Source organism: Lepidochelys olivacea (assembly GCF_965140295.1).
Source record: "Lepidochelys olivacea isolate rLepOli2 genome assembly, chromosome: 7".
NCBI lineage: Eukaryota > Metazoa > Chordata > Testudines > Cheloniidae > Lepidochelys > Lepidochelys olivacea.
Genome location: NC_140417.1, coordinates 46,513,600 through 46,525,932, shown reverse-complemented (window position 1 = coordinate 46,525,932; position 12,333 = coordinate 46,513,600). Strand labels below are relative to the sequence as shown.

Sequence of the window (12,333 nt, the reverse complement as noted above, 5' to 3'; positions counted from 1 at the left end):
AGGTGGTTGTGGGCAAGAGAGAGAGTACGGCCAGACGGCCTTATGTCGCTGCTCCCCATGTGCGTCCATGTCTCCTATTTGCTTTGCAGCCAGACGAGCGATTCCTGCTGCTAGCCAAGGGGGATGTTATAGCAATGGGAGAGTGAGCTGGGTTCCAGTCCAGCTCATGCCTAGGGCACTCAGTCACCACTCGGTCCATCGCCTTGGCTGTTGCGTGCAAACAGAACCGGGGGGAAGAGGAGGATCGGGAGCCTGGCAGTGGCTGTCCAGTCCTGCCCCCTCGCCTGAGGGCACTCACCCTGCTAGCACTTTCTCCAAAGCAGCACCGAGTCCGTGCTCCTGTGTCCGCTGGTGGGGTGGCAGGAGGAGTGGGAGGTAGAGCAGTGGGCTTTGCGCTGTCTCCTCTGCTTCGTTCAGCCAATGTTGCTCCCAGGAATCTTGCCATCCGGGGCTTGGCCTGTCAGCAAATGGCTGCTCTAAAAGCTACTTTCTGCGCTGGACTAATCCAGAGCTTAACCTCCCCTACAGTTTCAAGGGGGAGGGGAAGAGCTGCCAGATCCCCGCTGGCTCAGCAGTCTGAAGGCACGTCTGCTGAGGGACACTGAGGCTGAGGAATGGTGCAGGATGGACCAAGGCGCAGTAGGGGGAGGTTAAGAGTGTAAGCTCCCCGGGCCAGGGACTGGCTGGCTCTGTGCAGAGCAAAGCATGTGGTCAGTGCTTAGCAAATAAAGGAGAAGACAAGCAGGGGCAAAGTCCTGCCAGTGTGCAGAGAGGCTGGGGACTGGGGAATACTCTCCCTAGAGAAGCGGTGACAGCCCCATCCATTGGGACGTTAGCGGTAGAGCAGAACAGACAAAGTATTGGAACATGCCCCTGCAAACGGATTCCACGGTGCAATGGCGCCAGGAAATCACCTCCTGGGGCCTTGCCACCTCCCGTTTCTGTGCTGCTCTCACCCGCCTGTGTCAAGGGCCCTCTGGCATCTCCCCCGAGCCAGCCTGGGCCAGGGCTGGGGAACGCTGCGGTTCCCCAGGACAGAGAGGGAGATGGACCTAGAAGCTGTCGAGATTCCACTTGACCCAGGAGGTGGGGCCCAGCTCACCTAGGGAAACGAGTCCTGCAACACCACAAACAATCACCCCGCAAATCAAGCAGCAGCCACCGGTTTAATACAGCCTTTAATTTCAAGGCTACTTTCACCAGGGGAATGACTGAGGGCTTTTATATAGAAACTCCACTGAGCCTGTGCTCAGGGATCCCTCTACTAGAAATGCAAAATGGACCCGTGCTGCATTCTCAGCCCGCAGTGCCCGGGGAACAGGACTGGGGAGAATTGGGGATTTGCTGCAATGGTTAAAATTCTTCCAGGCCCCATGGCGCCATTGAACTGCAAGGTCAGTGACACTCGAAGCTGAGCTGCCATGACCCTGGGTGGGCCCAACTATAGCAGCTGCTTGTCTCCTGTGGGGCCAGCCAGCTGTCCTGACCTGTGGGACACTCCGCTCTCTGGGAGGGAACAGCAGGCCAGGACTGCCAGAGGCCACACTGGTTACTGGCCAGACGTGGGCTGGGCCATCTTGCCCTGGTGTCGGGGAAAGGGCAGCTACTAGCAGTGCTTGCTGTCTCCCATGGGTGGGGGCAGGGGTAATGCTTGCTATCCCCTGGGGTAGTGCAGTCCTTCCCCAGGGCGCACAGGTATGGTGTTCATGGTAGCAAGGACTCCTCCGGGGTCGGGGTAAAGAGGACTTTCCCGGGGAGAGTGTGGGACCGGGTGGGATAGTGCTCACTATCTCCTGGGGGAGGGATGTGGTCAGGGCTCCCTCCTGTGTATGGGGGTGACAGATCCCTCCCCCTCTGCTCTGCAGACCTGCTGAGATCCAACAGCTCCCGCCTGTTGCTGGGCTCAGGGGATGGGCTGGCCTTCCAGTCCTTCCTGGTAGATGAGACCAGGGCGTGGCTGATGGTGGGAGCCAAAAACCACATCTTCCTGCTGCATCTGGACAGGCCAAATGAGGAGCCTCAGAAGGTCAGTGCCGGGTGGGCATGGAAACGCGGTCCCGAGGCAGCCCGGCTTAACCCTTCCCAGCAGCCTGGGGAGCCGGGAGCACAGCTCTGCGTGCCGGAGGGGGCACCGGTACTGCAAAGTCAGCGACCAGAGGCCTGTTATACACTGCCATGGGGGGGGGGCATTACACCCAAGAGCATGCAAGCCCTGGGGTACACTGCAGCCCTCAGGGTGGCATTTGCTCATTCACATTGCCCCACGGAGCGGCACCGCTGGCTGGCTGGGCTGTGATTGTGTGTACTGACACGCACCTGCCCTTGCTTAGCACACGTCAGGGAAGCAGGATGGAGCATGAAGCACTCTTGGGGAGCAGCTCCAGCCCCCTTTGCGCAGCCCGACTGGTGCAGGACCACGGAGGAGGAGAGAGGAGGCTGGAGCAACGCTCCCAGGCCGGTGCTTTCTCTTGCAGGTTTTCTGGCCAGCCCGCAAGGAGCAGGCAGAGCGCTGCCGGCTTGCTGGGAAGAACGCAGAGGTAAAGCAGGACCCCAACATCCTTGTTCAAAGCTCAGTGAGCCAAGGCCCAGGCAGGAATCTGCCTGACCCACGTGAGTCCACCCTGCCGAGAGCAGGAGGCTCATGGATCTGCAGCCAGCGGGAGCTCAGGCTGCCGGCACAGCTCCCTTAGACCCAATGTAACCTTTAACAATGGGGACAGTAAGCATACAGCTTTGGGCGGGGCCACCAGGCCACTGGCCTTGTCCCCATGGCTAGTGTTAGCCAGACATCGCCCACTCTTCTGGGCATCAGCAGACCTATGGGGAAGTGTACAGCAAATGGCACCAGGGCGTTCCCGTGCCCTGGGGAGGGGACATGCTGGAGACCAGTGTTAGAAGAGGTGAGGGGGCTCCAGGGGCAGGATCTGGAGCACAAAGGCCCAGGGCAATGGTGCTGGCGTTTGAAGGAACCTTTTCTTCCCGAGCAGACAGAATGTGCCAATTTCATCCGGCTTCTCCAGCCGTTCAACAGGAGCCATGTGTTTGCCTGTGGGACTGGCTCCTACCAGCCCATCTGCGCCTTCGTCCAGCTCGGATCCAGGGCACAGGTGAGAGAGACCCTGGAGGGTGAATTTGCCTGGGCCAAGGGCAGTGAGAAGATCCCAGGGTGTGCCTTCATCCCCACTGGGCTCCATGATGAATCCCAGGGTACCCACTCTCTCCTCTCTGGTGGGCCATGAGGAATTGCAGGGAAGGGGCGCACCTAGCTCAAGGAACCTGGTAGCACGTTTTGTGCAGGTGGCATGAAGGACCTCAGGAGGGGGGCAGCATGAAGGGGCCTAGGAGAGGGTGCTCACTCCCCTTTCTCCCCCAGCAGCAGGAGGGAGGCATTCCTGCAGCGGGACCCTGGGGCACACACACCCCTCGCAAGGGTCAATCCTCTCCAGACATCAGCTGCTCCCAGGCCAACAGCAGCTGAGCGACCCAGGCCAGGCCCTTAGTCTCTGACCAGATGAGCTTAACTTGGCCAGCTTGGGTTGGTGCCCAGCAGCATCCCTGCCTGATCATACCCCCAAGACCTTCCCTGTATTATGAGCTCTTAGGGAACAGGGACCATGTCTGCTTCTGCCCCCGGCCCCGTGAACACACCCATCCGATCCATACTAAGTGCTGCTAACTTGGCAGTGGCCGGCCAAGCAGGCCCAACATGGCTCAGACCCCAGCATACAAGCAAGTGCATCTGACACAACGTGGACTTTGAAATCTGGCAGGACTGCCCCAAAGCCGCTCAGATCAGTTCACTCCCAGCCTCTGCCTGGGCCAAAATCTCCCCTTTAACCCCTGCAGGAGCCGGGGGGCTCCCCGATACAGCTGGTGGCCAACTCTGTGGAATCTGGGAGAGGCAAGTGTCCATTCAGCCCCCACGAACCTTTCACTGGGCTACTCATAGGTAAGAGGAATTGGGGGGGGGCAGGAAGAGGGGCCTAGATACTGTGGTGATAGGCGCATTAGAAATGAAGAAGGGTTAGACAATCAGCTCCATCCCCTGCCAATGATTCCTAACCCACATCCCGAATTCAGCTGTGGTTTCTGCCAGAGTGGAACCTGCAAGCTCCCTTTCACGGGGGAGCTCAGCCAGATTCCCAGGCAGGTGTGAAAGGCCAAGGCAGGATGTTAGCGCTGACAGGGACTAGGCAAGGAGTGACTGGCTGCACAGCGTCATTACAGCCGAGCTACTTACCTGGCACAGCTGATCTGGGGTTGGAACTACAAGCTGCCCAAGCTTGTGACTAGCTAGATCTAAGAGTGGAAGGCCCATCTGTCCGACAGCAGCTGAAGGCTGCCAATCTTGGTTCTGGAGCGTGATAGAGGCACTAGATTGTGCAGGAGGAGGCTGTAATAAGACCCTCTCCTGGCCCAGGGTGGTAGGTAAGGAAATTGGCATTCCCTGCCGAGCGATGAAGGGAATTGGTTTCATCTGCCCTGTATTTAGTTATTGCTAAGCTGTTGGTTCGTTAGGTGTTCGTTCTTGTTTTAATGCCGGAGAATTTCCAGCCCTCATTGCGTGGAGTGGAGTATTTACCTGGGGTTACCGTACTCAGCCAGCCAGTCCAAGATGCTGCCCCTGGCTCCATGGCCACCCACAGTAGCTCGTCAGAGCCGGCACATGTACCTCTCCCCACGCTGGGAATTACGCCTTCAGCCGCAGCGTAGTCATACCCTCAGAGCGCCTCAATCTCCCTCCCCAGCGACTACCTTGCACAGCCTGCCTTCAATTCGCAAAGCATTCACAGGGGAAGGCGGCAGATCCGCAGCAACCTTGGCCCCCTTTGAGACTCGCTCCTGAGCCGGGAATGCACAGGCCGCCTGGAGAAAAACCGACCCTCGTTCGGGGGCTGTGATTCTAGTTTTTATTCAAGCCCCTGCAAGGAAATCTGCCGTTACCTTGTCGCGGTCAGCTCATAGCTCCTCGGGTGAGGCTGACCCATGGCACAGTGCCCCGTAACCTGGTCTGTGCCTCCTTCCCCCGGGGTGGGACTGAGGGAGGAGCTGGCTAAGTCAAAGCACCCGCCGGCTCTGCTAACCCATGCTTGCCTCTCTGAGCTCAGACGGGGAGCTGTATTCGGGCACCTCCAGCGACTTCATGGGCAGCAGCGCCGCCTTCTTCCGGACCCGAGTTCACAAGGCTGCCCAGAACTACATCCGGACAGAACAGAACCAAGATCACTGGCTAAACGGTACAATGTGGGGCTGGGATATAGCCTGGCTGGGGGGGCCGTCCTACCCGGCAACATAATGGACTTAGCACTGCTGGGGAAGAGATGCAGGTGCCACATTTCCGGTGCTGCTGCAGGGGAGCAGGGGCTTGGTTTTCTCTCCCTGCTGCTTTAAGAGGCCCAGACCCCCTACTGTCACTTGGGCACAGGCCTCTGTTCGAGCACTTCAAACTACCCCTTCTGCTGCTGTCCCCTCCCATCCCCCGCCAGTCTCAGCCCTCAGGAGCTGCAGGGAGAAGGGCGGGGAGGTGCCCCCACATGACAGAGGAAAGACCCGGGTAGAACAGGACAACTACATGCCAAGCAGCTCCAGCTGCCTTTGGGCCAAAGCCCCAGACTCACTACAGGGCACAAGCTCCCTTTGGTGAGTAACTCAGCCTAGATTCACTCTGACGTTCTTCAGATCTCCGGCCCACAAAGATGGAAGGTGCTGCTGAAACCCAGCCCCGAGTGAGATCGGCTTGCGTAACCCACTGCTCTGTGGGTGTGTGACAGGGCTCCTCTGTGCCCCATCCACAGAGGGGACAAGTCAGCTGCAGGCCCAGCTAGGGAACATTAGCTCAAGTGGAAGCAGCTCAGACTGTTGGCCCTAGAGGCCCAATTTCTCAGCCATCACACCTGCATTGTTCAAGGGAAGTTTTGTGAGACTATCAAAAACCCACAGAGCATTTTGGATCAAACCTCAGGCCACAATGATCTTGTCAGGAAGAAAACTGAGATGGTCTGAGTGGGTAGTGCCGAATGCCAGTCCCACTGGGGAGGACAAGTGCAAAGGTGAGATACTGCCAGCATAGCTTGGTTTGAGCAACACCCTCGCCCTGCGTGACGTCTTGCTGAAATCCAGAGCACTACGGTCAGAACAAGCAATGGCTCCACGTGTGTAAGGATCTTATCACATGGCAGCAAAAATGAATGCGATGGGAAGCTAACGGTATTCCCACTCCCCTCTTTGTTTGCTGGGGTGCTCCTTGGTTCCAGCATCTCCCTTCACTTTAGTAAAGCTTAGACGGGTCTGGATCAGAGCCCCAGCTCCAAAGCCCAGCAGGGAATTTCAGAGCCAGGTGCCATTGAGACCATTGCATCATTTAAAGCCAGAGCAGAGCCAAGTCTGTCAGAGGAAAAGGGGACATGGCCAGAGGGTATGGGTATGGGTCAACCTGCTGGCATGGTGCCATTGGCTGCCGAACTTTCCCTTCTCCCAGAGCCCGTGTTCATCGGTGCCTACGTGATTCCCGACACCCACAACGCCCACGATGACAAGGTGTACGTCTTCCTCCGGGAGACAGCCCTGGAAGCCGGCCAGTGGGAGAAGCGGCGCATCCATGCCCGGGTGGCGCGCGTCTGCAAGGTCAGCCACCCCAGGATCAGGGCACGGCTGCGGAGCACTACCAAGTGGCAGGGGAGGGGCATGGCACTGTCCTACTGGGAAACGAGGGCTTGTTTCTCTCTCCTTTTGGCAGGGCTCCTTGGGCTCAGCACTGGCCTTTGGGGAGAGGGATGGAAGTGGTTAGAGAAGGGATTGGGAGTAAAGAGACCTGGGTTTTGTTTTGCTTTGTTGCCCGCTCTGCCACTGATTGGGCAAGTCATGTCCCCTGCCTTGCTTTGTGAAGCTGAGACGCTGGGCTGGGGAGAGTGGGGTAATCGCCCATCCCACCCTCCCTGAGTTGTGGGCATGTCAAGGTTAACAATGCCGGAGGGGGAGGTGACCTGGGGCAGGGAGCGGGCATGGAGGGTTAACACTAGAGGGAGCGAGGGGGGGGGGGCATCGCAAGCGTCCTCTGAGCGGTGGGTTTGTGGCTGGCAGAACGACGTCGGCGGGAAGCGCAGCCTGATCAATCGCTGGAGCACGTTCCTCAAGGCCCGGCTGGTCTGCTCCATCCCAGGCCCCCAGGCCAGCGAGACACACTTCGACCAGCTCGGTGAGTGGGGCGCGCGGGCCTGCCTAGGGCCGCCATTCCTCAGGGCCCACGGCATGGTCATTTGGGCTGGGATCGTCCCAGAGGCGACCCACTGAGCCGTAGCAGGGACTCCGAGCACCTTGCATCACCACAGCAGCCCTGGCTGCCGACTGAAGGGTGCCGGCTGCTGCTTGCTCCTTCACCAGAGCGAGTGGGGCACAGTCACTGGCGTGGGAGAGGGGAGGGGGCAAAGGTCACCTGATGAAAGCCCCTCACCCTGCTCCCTGGGCCCAGAGCTGGGTCCCTGAGAGCGTGTGCTCAGGACTCCTCACCCGCTGTCATTGCAGAGGATGTCTTCCTCCTCCGCACCCGGGACCCACAGAGCCCTCTCATCTTTGGCCTCTTCACGGTCTCCAGGTCAGTGTGAGCGGGTAGGCCGAGGGGAGAGGAGGGAAGAGCAGAGCAAAGGGAGCAGCAGGGGACGAGGCTCTCGCACAAACGCAGTGAGACCAGTGGCCGGACAGCGTGGAGGCTGTTACTAGCCAAGCGCCGGGGCGGGGCAGGGGAGAAGAGGGACACAAGGTCTCTGTGGGAGGATGCACGAAGCCCACGGCAAAAACAGACCCCACTGCAGAGCCTCCTAGCCAATCCCGCTCCCCTGGGACCGTGCCAGCCCCTCCCTGCCTGCCCCCATTAGCTAGCGCTGGTCTCCCGAGGATCGCAGGGCAGTGACTGGTGGGTCAGTGGTAAATGGACGTCAGCCTCTCCCGTGCAAGCAGCAGCTCTCTAGCCCTAGGCTGGGTGGCTCAACACCAGCTGTACCAATTAGTGCTGGTGGATCATAGAATCATAGAATCTCAGGGTTGGAAGGGATCTCAGGAGGTCATCTAGTCCAACCCCCTGCTCAAAGCAGGACCAATCCCCAACTAAATCATCCCAGCCAGGGCTGTGTCAAGCCTGACCTTAAAAATCTCTAAGGATGGAGATTCCACCACCTCCCTAGGTAACCCATTCCAGTGCTTCACCACCCTCCTAGTGAAATAGTGTTTCCTAATATCCAACCTAAACCTCCCCCACTGCAACTTGAGACCATTACTCCTTGTTCTGTCATCTGCTACCACTGAGAACAGCCGAGCTCCATCCTCTTTGGAACCCCCTTCAGGTAGTTGAAAGCTGCTATCAACCTCCCCCCTCCCCCCACGCTCTTCTCTTCTGCAGACTAAATAACCCCAGTTCCCTCAGCCCCCTAATCATTTTCGTTGCCCTCCGCTGAACTCCCTCCAATTTGTCCACATTCTTTCTGTAGTGGGGGGCCCAAAATTGGACGCAATACTCCAGGTATTACGCAATACTCCTCACCAGTGCCGAATAGAGGAAAATAATCACTTCCCTCAACCTGCTGACAATGCTCCTACTAATACAGCCCAAAATGCCGTTGGTCTTCTTGGCAACAAGGGCACACTGCTGACTCACATCCAGCTTCTCGTCCACTGTAATCCCCAGGTCCTTTTCTGCAGAACTGCTGCTTAGCCCGTCGGTCCCCAGCCTGTAGCGGTGCATGGGATTCTTCCTTCCTCAGTGCAGGACTGTACACTTGTCCTTGTTGAACCTCATCAGATTTCTTTTGGCCCAATCCTCCAATTTGTCTAGGTCACTCTGGACCCTATCCCTACCCTCCATCATATCTACCTCTCCCTGCAGCTTAGTGTTCTCTCTGCGGCTTCAGAGCACTGCTGGCAGAAGCTGGCAGGAACGGAGGGAAGCTCAGGCAATGGACCCCACTGAAGCTGCAGAAAGGGGCTGCCCGGTCTGAGCCCTGAGTTGGTTAAACCACAGCAGTGTTGCACACAGACCAGGCCTCTCGCGCTGGCTCCCATGGCGGCCACATTAGAGTCCGATGCTCAGGCCGGTCTGTCTCCTCTCTGGCAGCGGGATCTTCAGCGGCTCTGCCGTGTGTGTCTACTCCATGGCTGCTGTACGAGCTGCTTTCAGCGGGCCCTTTGCACACAAGGAAGGAGCTGACTACCACTGGGTGGAGTACAAGGGCCGGATCCCCTACCCCCGCCCAGGGACAGTGAGTGTGGGACACAGGGCGGGGTGGGGGGCGGGGCTGAGAGGTTGGTGACGGCAGGGGAAGGGGTTGGGTCACTCTGTGCTTTAAATTCCCTCCTCTGTTTCCATCTCTCCCCCAGTGCCCCAGCGAAACGTACGACCCTCTTTTCCACTCCACCAAGGACTTCCCTGATGACCTGATAAGCTTCATGCGCAACCACCAGCTGATGTGGAGCCCCGTGTACCCCCTTGGCCGGAAGCCCATCCTGGTGAGGGCCAACGTGCCCTATCGGCTCCGGCAGCTGCTGGTGGACAGGGTGGAGACAGAGTCTGGGCACTATGACATTCTCTTCCTTGGAACAGGTAGAGGCTCTGGGATCTTTACCGCCAGCTCTGAATGTACCTTTTCCCCTCTCCTGCTGGACTGCCACTGGTGAGAGCATGTCCCGCCCCTGCCGGCACCAGTGAAAACCCCCCACTCTGCCCACACACCAGCCTGCCCCACTGAGCTGTATTAGCTCCTCAGCCCCACCCTAGCAGGGTCCTGTCCTCTCTCTGCGCCAGTCCGTGGGACTCTCAGACTGAGCAGCCAGCATACCTCAGCCATGCCCTGGGGACAGTGACTCCCTGTCCTGTGGTGCTAATGATGTGTACAGATGAACATGAGCGTCCCTGCCCCCAGAGAGCTAGCTGTGTATATATATCACTGGTACATACACAGGTAACCAGAAGCTGGACCCTTCAGCTTCAAAAGCACAAGGCCCACCCCAGAGCAGGTCAATTATCATATCTAGAGTAGCCACTAGAGGGCATCACTCACTTCCCACTCCATCCTCACTGGGGCCTGACCTTGAGCTCTGTAGGTGGCTATGGGGGAGTTTGCAGATGTTCAGGGCTAGCAAATACTGCAGGTGCTTCCTCCATGCCCCGTCGGCAGCCCCCAGGAGTGGGATCTGCCAGCAAGCTGCAGATAGTCACGATGCAGCCTCTTACCAAGAAGAGAACTGGGTAAAGGCCAGGCCTTGGTGCAGTCTGGCTTCTGTCTCCCTTGCTACACTTAGCAGGTCTCTGACTCGGTCTCCTGGCACTGATGGCTCTGAGGAGACGGGACAATGAGGAGGAGGGATGAAAGGGCAGGCGGCTAGCAAAACCCACTTCTCACAGGGCTGGTCCTGGCAGGTCAGCTTTGGCTTGCTCAGAAGTCAAGTCTGATCTCTTCTCCTGCTGAATCCGAAAGGAGAAGACAAAGTACATGTGCTGGCTTGGAAAAAGTCCCCCCTGCTTGGGGAGGACTCTTAATAATTATCCTTCCCTGAGCTAGTAATGATCTCCTCCCTGGCCCTGAGCTAGTAATGATCTCCTCCCTGGCTGGAGAGATCATTACTAGCTCAGGGAAGGAAAGAAGCTCCGTAGCAGCTGATAGCTGCGGCACCTCCCCCTCGAGCACTTCCTGAGGGGGCTCTCACTGGGTCTAGTGGGATTGTGATGGCTCCACGGTTGCTTCCCCAGACGAAGGCAAAGTGCTGAAGGTGGGGCTCACCGGCGGGAGAGGCCAGGACAGCGAGGAGATCAGCCTGGAGGAAATCAGTGTCTCTAAGGTACCCATCCCACCCCCTTTGGGTTCTCTGATTGCCCTGAGGGGCTAGACTGGCTCCTGGGGGAACTGATTCCTCTAGAGGCCTCAGCTGCAGGACCTGGGATGCTTGTTCGTGGCCATTGAAAGTGGCTGCAACAGTGCAGCTTCCTCTGCAGCTGGGGTCTGCACTGGGGGAGTGTCTGGCGGGGCCAGCAGCCTCTCCCAGCCTGGCTGCTGTGGCTGAGAGCTGCTCCTCCCTCAGGGCCAGCCAGGCCCTTGCTCTTTCCTGTCCCAGCCCTCAGTTGCAGCAGCCATGGGCAGAGCTCATGCAGAGCCGTGCCACAAATAGCCAAGGGTGTGGGGTGACCACATCCTGGAGGCTGCACCCCGGCCCCTCCACCCGGAGGCTCAGAGCCTCAGCGCTGTAGTCTCAGAGGGCCTCACCCTCAGTCAGAGGCAGTGCTGTTACCCCCATTGCACAGACAGGAAACTGAGGCACAGGGTAGCGTCAGTGAGTTTCCCAGGATCACACAGAGCCTGGGTCAGAACCTGGCGCTGGATCCTGACCTCTTGTCTATTTCCTGCTGGAATTTAACCCATTCAAGCACAGGGCTGATCCTAGAATAGCAGGGGCTAGGGTACATCAGGCTGGAGGTGCACTGGCAAAGCAGGGCGGACGTGAGGGATCCAGCACTGGACCATCTGGGGCTGCGGTGGCTGAACTCAGCTAGGAAGTTGGGCAAAGATCTACCCAAGCTCCAGTGCGGTCCTTTCTCCTCTAGGTGCCATCTCCCATCCTGGACATGCAGTTCTCACCAAAGCGGGTAAGGCCTCATTAATGACCATTCACAAAGCCCTATGCAGGGCCCAGTCACACCATAAGACAAGGATGCGACTCCCAGGCTCTCCAGCCAGGAACCACACACTAATGCAGACATTCACATGCTGCAGCTGTGTGGGACAGGATCCCCCACTCCAGGGCACCAGGTGCCAGGCATGGCGCTGGCCGTTTCCAGCTGTCAGGGTCAGGCCCCCCATTGCATGGCACCAGGTGCAGTGCTGCCCAGTTCCAGCTGGGTCAGGTGCCCCATTGCATGGTGCCAGGAGTGGCATTGCCCGAGTCCATGTGTGTCAAAGTGCCCCAATATGAGTCAGGTGCCTACTCCCTGCACTAATCCATGAAGAATAGATATAGAATAGCTGGTTCCTTCACTAGCTAGGAACTGAGGTGTGGGTCCAGCCCTGCTCCCAGGCTGCTGCGTGCCACTCCTCTATGGAAGGGGAGCCAGGGGTGCTGACAGCCATTCTGGTTCCATGAGCAGCAGGAGCTGTTTGTGAGCAGCACCCATGGGCTTGTCCAGCTCTCCCTGTACCGCTGCGAGCTCTACGGCAAAGACTGCGCTGACTGCTGCCTGGCCAGAGACCCCTACTGCACCTGGGACGGCAAGGGCTGCAGCCCCTACCAGCTGACTGAGAAGAGGTGAGCCCTGCCCTGTTCCCTTCACACAGTGTCCACCGTCCCTGGCTGTTT

At 58.4% G+C, this 12,333-nt stretch overlaps 1 protein-coding gene across 1 annotated transcript in view; it reads left to right on the top strand.

Moving 5' to 3' along the window:
• Positions 1-12,333, top strand: part of LOC311523841 (semaphorin-3D-like) — a 45,233-nt gene that overhangs the window by 28,581 nt on the left and 4,319 nt on the right. The window contains exons 3-15 of the mRNA XM_084634276.1: positions 1,866-2,026; positions 2,475-2,537; positions 2,988-3,107; positions 3,847-3,949; positions 5,109-5,237; positions 6,479-6,624; positions 7,081-7,195; positions 7,522-7,591; positions 9,104-9,248; positions 9,367-9,589; positions 10,736-10,824; positions 11,585-11,626; positions 12,125-12,282. Coding sequence (XP_084490402.1) covers positions 1,866-2,026; positions 2,475-2,537; positions 2,988-3,107; positions 3,847-3,949; positions 5,109-5,237; positions 6,479-6,624; positions 7,081-7,195; positions 7,522-7,591; positions 9,104-9,248; positions 9,367-9,589; positions 10,736-10,824; positions 11,585-11,626; positions 12,125-12,282 — 1,564 coding nt within the window. The remainder of the gene's footprint in view (positions 1-1,865; positions 2,027-2,474; positions 2,538-2,987; positions 3,108-3,846; positions 3,950-5,108; positions 5,238-6,478; positions 6,625-7,080; positions 7,196-7,521; positions 7,592-9,103; positions 9,249-9,366; positions 9,590-10,735; positions 10,825-11,584; positions 11,627-12,124; positions 12,283-12,333) is intronic.